Source organism: Montipora capricornis, chromosome 10, assembly GCF_036669925.1.
Source record: "Montipora capricornis isolate CH-2021 chromosome 10, ASM3666992v2, whole genome shotgun sequence".
Taxonomy (NCBI): Eukaryota; Metazoa; Cnidaria; class Anthozoa; order Scleractinia; family Acroporidae; genus Montipora; species Montipora capricornis.
Window position 1 is genome coordinate 53,767,146 of NC_090892.1, and position 15,000 is coordinate 53,782,145.

General features: G+C 39.7%; 2 protein-coding genes across 2 annotated transcripts in view; both read left to right on the forward strand.

Annotated features, from left to right (window-relative positions):
- Positions 1-5,956, forward strand: part of LOC138021017 (uncharacterized) — a 6,455-nt gene extending 499 nt beyond the window's left edge. The window contains exons 2-5 of the mRNA XM_068867899.1: positions 1,619-1,764; positions 2,400-2,651; positions 4,415-4,632; positions 5,554-5,956. Coding sequence (XP_068724000.1) covers positions 1,619-1,764; positions 2,400-2,651; positions 4,415-4,632; positions 5,554-5,956 — 1,019 coding nt within the window. The remainder of the gene's footprint in view (positions 1-1,618; positions 1,765-2,399; positions 2,652-4,414; positions 4,633-5,553) is intronic.
- A 2,994-nt stretch (positions 5,957-8,950) lies between these two features.
- LOC138022053 (uncharacterized) overlaps positions 8,951-15,000 on the forward strand; it is a 37,356-nt gene continuing 31,306 nt past the window's right edge. Inside the window, exons 1-2 of the mRNA XM_068869075.1 lie at positions 8,951-9,037; positions 14,460-14,605. Coding sequence (XP_068725176.1) covers positions 8,977-9,037; positions 14,460-14,605 — 207 coding nt within the window. The 5' untranslated portion in view covers positions 8,951-8,976. The remainder of the gene's footprint in view (positions 9,038-14,459; positions 14,606-15,000) is intronic.

A 15,000-nucleotide genomic window follows, 5' to 3' on the forward strand; every position in this document is an offset into this window, starting at 1 on the left:
GGTTCGGCTGGACGTCCATGCTGAGAGAAAGTTTTAGCAACACAGGATTATATGTAGCCATTGAATTGGAGTAGTAAGCTACTCTTAGGGCGCGTTCGATTGACCCTATTCCGGAATAAGAATACGTGGAGTGATGATTAAAACGGTATGTTTGGCGCGTTTCGAAGCAGCAAAGACAACAAAAATATGTTTAAAATAGCATTTAAGCGGATGTTTGGCAATTTTTATGTGAATCACCATAAAACGAAGGATTTCTACCTTATATTCCCTGCATGCATACGGTCAATCGAACGCACCCTTAGTCTGAGAGCCGGGCTGTTGTAGAAATCGTTCGGTGTAAATGCTCCAATGCCATCCAGAAATCAAGTAGCTCGCAAAAGTATAGCGCATAGATTTAGTAGACAAGTCATCAGTAGAAATTTGATTCGCAGGAGAGGGATTAACCCTGGTTAAAAACCAAAAGAACAGGAGCGTTTGGACAGCATGTCCGAACGCCACGATGCGTGACTGAATTCTTTGATTGTATGCTAATCGATATTGTATTATAATCGATATTCACCTGAAAGAATTGAGGGAAGTGAGATAAACAACTTGAAAATCGACTCTTCTCTTCCGGGCTAAATCTGTAGAATCTTGAGCATTCATGCTCAGGAAATGAATTGATTGTGAATTTGGGTTCTCGCCCCCTCTCCCCAGTCTCTTCTCTCTCTGTCCCTCTCTCCCTCTCTCTCCTCATGTCTCTTCCATCTCGCCCCTTACCCCCTCCCTCCATCTGTCCATCTGTCTTTGTTTTTTTTTTTTTTTTGCTCTCATTCGCATCTCAGCTGTCGGAATTCCTACGCTTACTCCGCCTCTACTAATAGACAATACTCAAGCTGTATCATCATTAAATAAAAAAAAATGTTTTTAACGTAGATTCAATAAAATACAGTGTGGGCTTTGACAATCTCTTATTTTTTTTCTCATCAGTTTTTTAGTCCTTCCTGTTACCGCAAAATATCACTTTCTAAATGAGTAGTATTATCATCAGTGAACCTAGAATTATTATCAGCTATTATCATTATTATGAACCATGTGCAGAAAAAAATGGGTTGTCGACACTGCCACGCCGCTTCCATGTCTGGTAAATATCTATCCTCAGTGCAGCGATGTTTCTCGTAACGTCACCCATTGTTAGTTATTACTATGCCAACGAGGCCCGGGTTTTTCGAAGCATGTTTAGCGCTAACCAGCATCAAATACAATGGAAACCTTTAGGTTTTGATGCCTCTTAACCGCCGGTTAGCGGGCTAGTACCCAGGGCCCGGTTGTTCAAAAGCCGATTAACGCTAATCCCAGATTAAAAATTAACCAAGGAGTTTATTTCTCTACTCCCAAGTGCTGTTCAACGCTGATATTCGGCAAAACTTTACATTAGAAGGAGTCAATCTCAAAAAAACAAAAATAAGCAAAATAAATTTTCACCAAAAAGCTGAAAACAAGAAACAAAAATTTACGCTAATCATGGATTAATCGGCTTTCGAACAACCAGGCCCAGGCTTCGAGAAACCGGCCCCAGAAGCTATTGGCTGTTGAAACAATAATGTCTTTTAATTTGTCGATATTATTTTTTTGTTAGGCATTTCTTATCAAACAGGAAAGATGAACATGTCCCAAACTTTTCAACACTGGAGCTGTAGTCGCGCCTGTTCACTACCTCCAAGCTGTCGCTTACCTCGCTGCACTAATGTTCAATTTCCTCGACCGTTTGGCGGATCATCAAATGTATGCTGTAATTTCCTTTCTTTTCCTTTCTGTCGATACCGTCTGTTTACTCATCATACAATGCCAAACTTTTCCCTACATTAGTAATTATGTTCAAAGCAACGATTTTTAATTTGACTTTACACCTAAAACCTTTTTACAGCTAGGTATCCCAACTTGACCACTTTTAATTCCATTATTTCACGCCTTCAGACTATCCAATCTGAGGTCGAAGATGGTTTTCCATGGCTTCTAATTGCTTTGACACTATGTTCACACGAAAGAATAAGAATTGATTCCACCAAAGTGGTAACCCTTTTTAGAACTCTTGCGGTAAAACGGTTCGAAAAATAGACAAAAAATCAACTTGGAATGATCAAATAGAAAGCATTCTTCAAAACGTACCCCGAATAGGTTGCTACGGTAGTCGAGCGCAGCAATGCAGCTATTATTATAGAACATTCCTGATTTCGTGCTCACTTTATCGTAGGAGAATTTCTTATTTATGCGCTTTTACAATGCCACCTACGCAGAGCAAGAAGCTTTCACTTTATTTTTGGCTTTCTTAAACCAGGGTAAAATCGGGAATTTTGGTATATCAGTTTGACCACTCTAACAAAAAAAAAGCTAAAAAATGTATTTTTTATATCTTGTAGATTCGAGTTTACGTATCAATGAGCCACGGTGAGAAATTTATCCTAGTCCATTCTCCGTCCTCTGTATGGGTTCAATCTATTAATATAAGTGGGTTTGAAATATGTGCACGGGAGGCTGGAATTAACAGAAATGAATCTAGAATCGTAAACTGGCTGGCTTTCCAGGACCAACTACAGTTGTCACATGGGAGTGTTGCGTTGAGTGGAATATGGACAACTGAAACAAAATGCAACAAAGTAACATTTACGCAGGTAAAGCTAATAAAAGTCGTTTGTACCATTTTTGTCAATTCAATTTTCTTTATTCCCTTCCTTTTCTTTTCATAATACTATCACAATGAACTACTCGTAAATGGTTTGAACCCATGAGTCATATCATAATAAAGTAAAGTGCGATTGTCCGGGTGAATGAAGTCCTGAGAAGGACTGTTTGAGATGACTTTGACATTTCGACAACCTGAGCGGAAGGCATCTTTAGAGTCAAGTAATTTGTGTAACGTCAGTAGATAATATAAAAACTAGCTAGACTACACTCACCGGGACGATCGTACTGTTCTTAATTATGACATTTCACTACTCTGTTTATAATACTCAACCGTTCTTGAAGATCGTCCCAGAATTGTTTCTGTTTGAGGAGGCTAGCTGTTGAGTTATGTCATAACTTTCTTCAATTTGGTGTTGTCTTCCACCGCCGACCGGTTGCGCCCTCGGTCGAGCATCGGACTACCGTGCGGAAGTCGTGAATTTAAATCCGGCCGGACCAACACTCAGGTGTTTAAACAACTGAGGAGGAAGAGCTGCCTTTGTAGTGATATCTGCAAATGGTTTCACTTTAAAATCTTCTCGGATAAGGACTATAAACCGCAGGCCCCATCTCATGAGCCTTGTTCATAAAGAGTTCATGTGGGACATCAAAGATCCCACAAACTATTCGAAAAGAGCAGGGCAGATGGAGTTCCAGGTGTTGTGGTCTGGTCTGTCTTTCTATATGGGGCATCCTTCACTTCCCTCGGTGATTATAAACGGTGTAACGAGCAGTTTGGCAAAAGTCAACCCTCGCCCCAGGCCTGAAAACCCTCGAATACATGTAATTCAGTTCACTTAATGACCTATTCTCATCAAGTAAAGCTATGATCCTCGCAGTTATGAACGCAATTTTTGCAATTGCGTAAAGAAGCCTGAAAAATTCAGGACTTCAACGGGGTTTGAACCCGTGACCTCGCGATACCGGTGCGACGCTCTAACCAACTGAGCTATGAAGCCACTGACGTTGGGAGCTGGTCATTTGTGGGTTCTAATGGTCCCGTGAGGAATGAATCAATGATGAAATGATATATGAAATGGATCATATATGAACTGCGGATATGAAATCAAGTGAAGCTATGATCCTCGCAGTTATGAACGCAATTTATTAACGAATCATTCCTGACGGGAACATTAGAACCCACAAATGACCAGCTCCTAACGTCAGTGGGTTCATAGCTCAGTTGGTTAGAGCGTCGCACCGGTATCACGAGGTCACGGGTTCAAACCCCGTTGAAGTCCTAAATTTTTCAGGCTTCTCCTCTACGCAATTGCAAAAATTGCCTTCATAACTGCGAGGATCATAGCTTTACTTGATTTCATATCCGCAGTTAATATATGATCCATTTCATATATCATTTCATCGTTGATCTATTCTCAGTTCTTTTACTTCCCGACCGATCTAGCGACCAACAGGGACCCAAAAGCTCGTTCAGTTACCCTCCGAATTCCTTACGGTTCTGACAAGCGCCGCAACCATCTTCACCTCTCATTTCGTAGACCAACCCGCATGTTGCACGTTAATACCAGATCAGTCCCTTTTACTTCTAGTCACAAGAATTTCATTCCTTTGGACTCTGGTGCGGCTAAAAATTTGGGCTCCTCAAGCAAATTTGTTAACTGCAGCCAAATGAAAACGTTATTGCTTGTGCTCATGTACTAACGGCTGGAACACAATTTTCCATGGCATTTTCAATTTTTTCTTCCCACAGAGTTTTGCTTCAAGACCGTATGTGTTCATCTCTGCGAAATACTTTCGTAACACGAAACCTGAAGATGCTATGTACGTTTGGTTGGAAAATCTGAGTTCAAGGGGTTTTGAGGTCTGCCTCAGAGAATTCCTCGCCTTCGATGGTAAACACCAAGACACGATTGTGGTAAGCGATCTTTGTTATAATTGCTGTGTTGTGGAAGCCGAATTAAGAAGCAAGTTTTGTATAAGTAATCACATGATTTCGATTGCAATTTGAAATAAATAAGCACGAGTCATTTTTTTCAAAGACGAGCAAAATTGCACGTGCCCGTAAGACGATTGCAGTTTGTAGTCTTTCAATAAATTTAAAAGCGCTAATATATTACAAATTGCACGAGAAAAGTCATGTGATTACTTATTAATAATATACAGGAAAAAATTCCAGGCCCCAGTTGTTCAAAGAATGTATAGCGCTCTCTGTCGGATAAATGTGGTTAAGGCGCTTTTCTAGTTTTATTACACGGTTATCCCAGTTAGCGTGATGAAGGTTAGAGGTGCCAAAATACAACCCGAGGGTTTTAAGCTTGTCGGTGACCCAGGTTATAGCAACGGGACTTGTAGATCACCCGACAGATTTGCCTATCCACAAGCCCACGGTTGATGATGACAATTTGTTTACCTCGAGAACCGGGGATTGGAATTCTCTCTATGGAGGGGTCCCGGCGAATAGCCTTATCCAGGGTTTCAGCCACCAGGCAATACCGAAGATGACTCAACGGAAAGCCTTGGCGCACTCCCCGTTGAAGAGGGATAGCGCTGGATAACCAGCCGTTATTAGTAACACAGGAGATAATATCTGTGTAAATAATTGAAACTCACCGCCGAAATGGAGGGCCAAAATTAAAGCGCTCTAAAACGTGTTTTGAAAAAACGCCATAATAAAACAATGAGCTCAAATGGAAAAGTTAATCCAGAGCATCGAAATGGTCGGGAATTTTCCGCCTCATTTCCTCGCAATAGGCTGTACTAAGTGGGCGTATGAGTCTGCCTTAGTATACCCTGGAGATCTTGCCACAATCGGACAACTCGTTCAGGCCACTTTATTTTGTCTTTTACTGCAGGATTGACATCAGCGTAATTTCCACGGTCTTGGTGCAGATACCACGCTTTCAGTTGGGCGGAGGTAAATTTACGCAGGAATGGGTTTGAGGGCGACTGGCCGGCCCTTTTAACGACCGGCTTGTCAGCTTTCGCTGAGGACGATGGCGGGAGTTTACGCGAGCCGTTCTCCTACTCAGGGATAAGGATCAGTGAACCGGCGGTCGTGCTGGCGTACAAGACTGGCTGGGTGAGTTGCGAGGCTGAAGGAGCCGTAGTTTGGGTGGTAGCGGAGGTTGAAGCAGGTGAGGATGATGGTGAAACGATGGTCGGAGTGATATTTTCAGGTAGATCGCTCGAGGGCGAAATCTCCATGGGATTGTCTGACAGTGTGACTTGCTGGGATACCTGTTTCGATTTTGAGCAGTTTTTCACAACGTGCTCATTGGAATTGCTCCTATAACATGTCACAGGCTGACCAGTGTATTTAAAGTTAATATCCACTCCTTGCAAAGCCACCCGACGAGAGACGGTGTATTTTTCCTTAAATTCCGCCACGCAGATTCCACGCTCGAAGTGTTGGAATCCGTCCTCTTTAAAGTATTACTTTAAAGGAGTCGCAGATGTTCGGACTTCAAGTTCCCCTAATTCTAAGAGTGCGATGAGATCTTCATCAGGAAACTCGACGGACACAAAGCATGACACATGAATCGATTTTACACCCAGAAGTTGTGGTGGGCGACGCGTATTTTCATAATCAAAGCTACTCGCCCATTTGGCTTATTGCAGGCTCTTAAAATAACATGTTTGTAGGTTTAGTTGCGTTGTCATTAAAATCAAAGAGAAATGCAGTTCTTCATGTCGACGCCTCTTTTCTTTTGAAGACGGTAGTGTGGAAACAAATATTAGTCAAATTCAGAAGTGTTAAAATGATTATTCAGCCAGGGCTCCATTTACTCAACAGATATGAAATACAACGAAACGACAGCGCTTTCGTCGACTGAAGGAAAAATAAACATGCTCCACCTGTGGCGCGTATCATAGCAAAATTTTTGCTGTGCTCTAGAGCTTAAGTACGCCCCATTTATCTAGTGGATGTTGCTAACACTCTTCGACAAACTGGGGCAAGGTGGTTAGAAATTGATCATGGTATCATAGCGTTTACGTTTGCTTTCAGCATTGAGATTGATTTGGACAAACCAGCATATAGCAAATGGCGAGGAAACGAAATATCATTCAGCTGGTTTAGAGTGTCAGCCTTAAGCTTTCATTTGTTAATATTAATATGGACTAAAAATATAACTTCGTGAAAGAATTTCTAAACGATTGTCCTTAAACGTTGTTTTAACCTGACCCGCAAATGCGTTTGATGGAGATTATCTTATTTACCTTCAGCTTAGTTCTTTACTTAATCAGTTTCTCTCTCAAAAACAGTGAATTCCTGAGATAACTTCGTTATGGATAAATACGACAAAGTATCATTCTTCACTACTCTTGTTGCATTCAAAGCGGCTAAATATCCAAAGGCACAGAAACAGCAATAACATAACTTCTGGAAGTCTCGAAGCAATGCGCAAACTAATTTGTTTCATTTGCTGGTTTATTTTAGGTTTTTTTGTTGATTTTGCCAATGCTTTTTTCTCTCTCACAACATCGTGTGATTCAAACCTTTTCCTGGCAAGAGCTTGTTATTGGCGGTGAGCTTGTAATGCTGCTACTATACAAAACTTATGTTTGTTTATTTTCTCCATTTTAACGTGATTTTTTCGGGAAAGGTAGATACACGATTTTAGGTTTTAACATGTAAATCGAATCAAAATTCATTGTCTGGTTACATTAAAATGTCTGCTTCATGAGCACATTTCATTAATGTCATGAGGAACTTTGAAAACAGAACTAGCAAAAAGCACCAATTTGGCGAAAACGCCATTTGCAACAATTCGTTCGTAAAGTGACCTATTTTTTGCAGATATAACGGAAACTTTACTAAGAGTCATGAATGGGCATCTCGTTATTGACAACTATTGATTCCTATGGCCCACTGATTCCACAACTACTGACAACTATTGATTCTACGGGCGAACAGGTAACAAGTCTCGTCCTGATAGCAAGAAACATTCAAATAAAAATCATTAATCAAATGAACCCAATTACAACCTGGTATAACCGAAAAACAGCCATACTTGCAAACCGAAAAGCAAGATACAGCTCAGGTAAAAGAAAATTTACGATGATGCAAACGAGATGTGCCGTCAAGCGACCTTGAACTACAAAAAAAAATTCTTTTTATACCTGAATGATAAATAATCATGGCAGGTACCTTATGAACCTGACAACGCCCACTGTAATTCCCACACCATTCAAGATACCAGAACTCGTGAAGAAACGTGAGCAAATACATTTCAGTACCTTTATGGTTCTAACAGATGCTGACGCAGGTGAATGAAAACATAAGGATTTATTTCGTCTATTTGGGAAAGAGGACGCTTTGCCCTCCAGTCACGCTTCAACGATTTTCCCACAATTCTAAACAATTCAAGCCAATGCTCATTTATTATCGTTATATTTACCTCTTTTTGTGATGCTTCTTAACTAAATTATGTAATTTTCAAATGGTCATAAAATATTGATCTAAAGTGGTTATGCGCCGATCAACTCGAAACTTCAACATCCCCCCCACCGGGCAAAGCCCGGGCATTTGAACTTTTGAAGATTGGATCATTCAAACTCCCTCCCCGTCCGGCCAAAATGGTGTTCAAATGCCCTACCCTATCGTCGGATTTGAAGGATTTGTCTATCATACCCTATTAAACAACAGTCGTCGTCGGCTCCTCCCGTCTTTAATAAAGACCTTTTGAAGACCTTTTTTACAAGCCAATCGCTCACAAATGCTCTTTAAACTATTCATCTCGCCCAAAGACGTGTTTTACAGCTGTTAGCGACTTCGGCTACCGAAAAAAAAAAAATTATTTGAAACCTAACACTTCCGGTTCAATCTTCCCCACCCCACGTAGGCAAAGAAGAAAGTCAAATGCCCGTGGTTTTCCCGGGGGTGAGGGGGGAGGATGTTGAAGTTTTGATTTGATCGGCGCATTAATTTCTCTGTAAATTTGTACGCTCGCCATCTGGCAATCTTATAAAAGTTACCAAGAAGTAGTCACGTGACCAGTTTGTTACAAATGGCCTATTGCGATAGATTTATTAAGCAAAGTCAATTATACAGCAAATCACGTACTTGCAGCGGACACAAAATCACGTCCGCACAGGTCACATTTTCGTGGTTTAGTTTTGTATCTAATCTGCTAAAATAGGTGCACAGTGTCACTGACGATGAAAGGATTAAAGCAATAGTAAAATAACTTTGACGCAATTGAATCCACTCTTAATCATGTTACATTGAAACCTCTTACGGAATGATTAGAATAAAAACAGCTGTAAGTAGATTCTGAACACAGTTCACCTTCTGGAGCAGTAACGCTAAAGATGTATGTCCCAGCTTTGTTGGTGTTGGCCATTCTGAGATGTCTGGATTTTTCTCAAGCAGGTATGAATATGGCTCCTGTTAAGTGCTGTTAATAAACGGATGTTATATGAAATTTTATTGTTGTAATTAACGTTTTCATCAAATGGTTTCGAATTAGGGAACTCGTACACGCCCATTCACATTCGCTTTCTGCATTTGTTCCATTTAATTTGAATTTCAGCAATTCACTTTCAATTTTTTTCTATTGTTATTATCTTACACACGAAAATATCATGGACATCAAATCTTATTTCGTGACTTAGGATCTCTAATGATATTACCCTTTTAAAGGAGCTAGGGCACGCTGTTTTAGGTAATTTTGTTTAATTTTGTTAGTTATGAGCTCTAAACGTCAAATTGGCAGAGCAAGAGTCTTTCATTTGCAAAATCACGGCCACGTAACAATTGAGAATGATTTTCCAGCTGTTTAAATCACATTTTGATATAAACTGATGTAAATTTGAAAAAAGGTGGGCCGACGTTTTTCCAATTTACCCAAATGCAATCCATTTCAATCCTCCCCAGTTTTGTCCATCCTTGTCCCTCCTTAGCTTTCCTGTGTTTTGTTTGAGTTCCTCTATAGTTTTGAGCCGTTATTTCGTTATTTCAGTTAATTCTATGACCATTTGATCAATGCTGAAATTACCGAAAATTGCGTGACCTAGCCCCTTTAAGGATTTGTCAGAAAAGTTTCGTTGCAGCGCGTTTAAGGTCTTTGATTGTATGCTAATCCACATTGACTTGAAAGAATTGAGGGAATTGAGATTAACAACTTGAAAATCGACTCTTCTCTTCCGGGTTAAATCTGTAGAATCTTAAGCATTTTAAAGCGTTTACTCGGAATACCAAGTGGCGCAGACGTAGGGTGATACATGTTGGACGAGGTAGTTTTTGTGACTACTGCGCATGGCGCGTAGTCACTATTGCCATCGTGTTAGTTTTTCCGAAAATGAGAATGTAACAATAGAATACACTTCGGAGCCAATCTGCATACGAAGAGTACCAAAGTTCGGACTCTGGAAACAGTACGATGAACGAAACGAAATGTTCCGGTGCCCCGTGTTCGCAGATGATGATCTGTGAAGAATACGGTTCTGAGGTGAGGTTTTAATTCTTACAACAGTTACTTAACGTAGCTTTCGTAGTTTGTTTCTAACCGACCAATTGAGCCCGTTTACGCGTTGAATGAAGCCGCCGTTTTCGAGATAAACAAAGTTTTGCAGTAGCGCGTAATTGTCAAACTATAGATGGTTTCACAGTGAGATCATGCTCATCCTCGGTGCAAAAACCTGTGAAACTCACAGATGACGTAACACAAAGGAAAACAAAAGAGCAAAAAAACATCAAACAATAACCTAACCCCACTACGAGCTAACAAAACAAAGAAAAAGTTTCACAGGTTTTTACACCGACGTAAACCCTGAGATCATCAAATTAGCAAGGTCTTCTGAATTGTCATCTATAGGAGGTTGAAGATACCCGAAAAATAAATCTTTTTCCAAGTTTCCAGTTCCATGACGTCCTTCGTTTCGAAAATACAGTATTTCGAATTTCCTAAATGTTACCTTACCTTACGTAGCTTATCATGGTAACACCATGATACCAAGCTAGAGTGGAACCCCGTTAATACGGTCATCAACGGGCCGAAAAAAACATTGGCCGTAATAACGGGGTGGCCCTATTACCGGGGGTAGGGTGAAATTCAACGCGTTTTGAAAATTTACGTGCGATAGATCATTTTCACTGTCACGCAACAAAAAAAAATAAATTCGAAACGTTCGATGAAAAAGGCCAATAACCCGGGGCACCCAACTTCAATTTTCGCAAAATATCTGTTCGAAAGACGATTTGAGATCTAGAATTGTCGGAAAATTTGTTGTAAAATTTCTTGCTTGTCTGCCTCTTCTAGGATTTTCAAACATCTGAAAAATGGTATAATTGCCCATTTTTAACGGATTTTTACCGGAGCCTTTTTTCTGCCTAAAATTTTCGAAATGGTAAGTTTTGATACCTATAATTTTCGGATCACTAGACTTTCAGCTAGGAAATCCGAACAGATGAAAACTTTTTAGGGGATAAAATTATGCCTCTTTCTACCGTTTAAATGCTCATTAAACGCGTAAACGGGCTCAATTGGTCGGTTAGAAACAAACTACGAAAGCTACGTTAAGTAACTGTTGTAAGAATTAAAACCTCACCTCAGAACCGTATTCTTCACAGATCATCATCTGCGAACACGGGGCACCGGAACATTTCGTTTCGTTCATCGTACTGTTTGCAGAGTCCCAACTTTGGTACTCTTCGTATGCAGATTGGCTCCGAAGTGTATTCTATTGTTACATACATTAATGACAAATATCGCATTTGCACTTCCAGAAAAGCTTTTCTCTTTAATAAACAACAGGAATGTACGTACAGTAATTGTATAAAATACTTGAAACTTCGCACAGTAGGTAAAACGCTTAAAATTGTTAAGTGTACAGTACGTTCTGAGCCTAAAATCAAAACAAGAACAGGCCCAGCTTACTATGCTTCTAAAAAACGGAAGCCGCCGTAATTACCTAACCGAAAGACTTAAGTATCAATCGTGTTTTTGACGAAAGCACAAAGACTTAATCCCTTCGCTATTTGCCTTACTGGATTTTACAGTAGTGACAAGATTACTTTGTAATGAAAAAAGGGAGGAGTGTTGCTGACAGTAAAGTAAATCGGCTCTTCGATTACAGCTCTTCGATTACAGAGGTAACTAACGAAGGACAATGACATTAACATGTCACAGGCGTTTGGCGCGAGTGGCCGAGTTAACGGGATGAAATTATAGAGGACTCCATTCTTTGGGATTTAAAATTGTGGGCGTTGGCCGTATTAACGGGGGACCGCATTAACGAGGGTTTTCTATAAGAGAATGTATGGCCGTTAGGCGAGTTTCCACTGTATTTGATTGGAAAAAATATCTATCCCTATGAATCTAAGCAGTTTGAGGCTTTCAAGTACTAGTACATTAGGAAATGTGTTCATACATTTTATCTCATGAGCGAAAAGTAAGCGCTTTCAAGGCAAAGGAAAGTCCACTAGCTTTGCTCCACCTACACAAGTATAAAAGTTGTGTGATTTCAACGCTTCGACAAAGAGCTCAGAAACGATGTACCGCACAGATCTGAGAGTTGGAGGTGGTGTCTAAATTTGTTTCCCGCAACATTCCAAGTTATTCAGGGGCAACCAACGAGAATGTAGTTCAAAACCACTTAAACATAGCATTGTTAAACGTATTTTAGAATTTAAACGGTAGATATAGGCATAATTTTATCCTCTAAAAAGTTTTCATCTGTTCGGATTTCCTAGCTGAAAGTCTAGTGATCCGAAAATTATAGGTATCAAAACTTGCTATTTCGAAAATTTTAGCTAGAAAAAAGGCTCCCGAAAATTCTAGGTGACCTTTTTAGGGTAAAAATCCGTTAAAAATGGGCAATTATACTTTCAGATGTTCGAAATCCTAGGAGAGGCAGGCAAGCAAGAAATTTTACAACAAATTTTCCGACAATTCTAGATCTCAAATCGTCTTTCGAACAGATATTTTGCGAAAATTGAAGTTGGGTGCCCCGGGTTATTGGCCTGTTTCATCGAACGTTTCAAATTTATTTTATTTTATTTTTTTGTTGCATGACAGTGAAAATGATCCATCGCACGTAAATTTTTCAATGGTCGAAAAACTATCGATATGGAAGCTGTGGTGAATCAATTCCCACAATTCAGCCCCTATTCACATGACAGAATATTCTACTTCTTTCCCCTTGCACATCTCTGGAGTATTCACATGCGCCTCTCGAGCGCCTAGTACGAAACAAAGCAAGTAAATGTTTCTGCAGCCAGTTGCTCAATCATAACGACGCAGATAATGTACCAGTGAAAATCGCTTAATGTTTACAATTGCAAATAAATTCAACAGGTGACGTAGCTATAGGGGTAGTATGTCTTGGAACTGTTTGTTTGAATGGAAATTAAGTGGGAGTTATGTCTATCTTTGCGGGATCTATTATGTAGCGTGAAATCAGCATGATAAACTGTTTTCAATTGTAATTAATTTGTGAAAGTGAAAAATGGTTTTCATCCGCGAAGGTTCCAAATTAAGAGTGTTGTGTATAACGCGGCCGGTGACCTCAAGCTATAGGTAAATAACATGAAGATCAAGAAACCAACAATAAAAAGAAAAAATAGACATCGGCGGATGATGTTCGTACAAAGAACAGCTGAGACTGAAAGAGACTAAGGAATCTCGGCCATTTATCTGATTTATAATATACCGCTGTTGGAAGTTGTGTATTGGCGTTTTCGTCGTGTTGTCAACGGGCAGGATTATAGTAAATATCTTATTCATAACATTTCTAGACGGCTGGATCCAGCATATTCACGTATAACTGCATTGCATTGCGTCATTTGCTAGATCGTGAACCATAGGCTTTGAATCCGCAAACGAAATTAAACGAGTCACACTGAAGCCCCACCGTAGAAGCCATCAGAAAGTTGCTCCACTGCACGTTATAAGTTCCGATTTTCATCTAATCCTGTTAGAAAGTGAGGCTATTTCAAGTCTCTAGCTATCTGACATCTACTCCTTCGCGTTTGTGTTTATTTTTTATTATTGCAGTTGTTTTGTCACAGAGGGAGGTCAAATATATTGCTCGGAGGGGTGTAGTAGATTGTTTTTAGCCAATGAAATCACCACCTCCTAATTCTATTGTCCATTTGCTGCCCAGAAAACTAAATTCTTCCCAGAATATAACTCGGATACCTTTCAGGTATTCCGAGTAATAAATACAGTATGGACTTTGACAATCTCTTTTTTTTTTTTCTCATCAGTTTTTTAGTCCTTCCTGTTGCCGGAAAAAAATCACTTTCTAAATGAGTAGTATTATCATCAGTGAACCTAGGATTATTTTCAGCTATTATCATTATTATGAACCATGTGCAGAAAAAAATGGGTTGTCACTGCCACGCTGCTTCCATGTCCGGTAAATATCTATCCTCAGTGCAGCGAGGTTTCTCGCAACGTCACCCATTGTTAATTATTACTATGCCAACGAGGTCCGGGTTATTCGAAGCATGTTTAGCGCTAACCAGCATCAAATACCATGAAACCTGTAGGTTTTGATGCCTCTTAACCGCCGGTTAGCGGGCTAGTAACCAGGCTTCGAGCAACCGGCCCCAGACGCTATTGGCTGTTGAAACAATAATTTCTTTTGTTCTATTGGCAAATTTCAGTATCAAAAGAAGTTTAAACAACCTCGCTAAACCTCCACTTCAGTAAGAAATTGTTAAATATTAGGTTCATAACGGTTTTGGTTCAGTGTTATAGTGTTCGATGAAAAACAAAAAGAGGATCATTTCAAGTAAAGTTTAGAAAAAATTAAGAGTTTTTAATTTGTCGATATTATTTTTTTGTTAGGTATTTCTTATCAAACAGGAAAGCTGAACATGTCCCAAACTTTTCAACACTGGAGCTGTAGTCGCGCCTGTTCTCTACCTCCAAGCTGTCGTTTACCTCGTTGCACTAATGTTCAGTTTCCTCGATCTTTTGGCGGATCATCGAATGTATGCTGTAATTTCCTTTCTTTTCCTTTCTGTCGATACCGTCTGTTTACTCATCATACAATGCCAAACTTTTCCCTACATTAGTAATTATGTTCAAAACAAAGATTTTTAATTTGACTTTACACCTAAAACTTTTTACAGCCAGGGATCCCAACTTGACCACTTTTAATTCCATTATTTCACGCCTTCAGACTATCCAATCTGAGGTTAAAGATTGTTTTCCATGGCTTCTAATTGCTTTGACACTATATTCACACGAAAGAATAAGAATTGATTCCACCAAAGTGGTAACCCTTTTTAGAACTCTTGCGATAAAACGGTTCGAAGAATAGACAAAATATCAACTTAGAATGGTCAAATAGAAAGCATGCTTCAAAACCTACCCCTAATCGGTT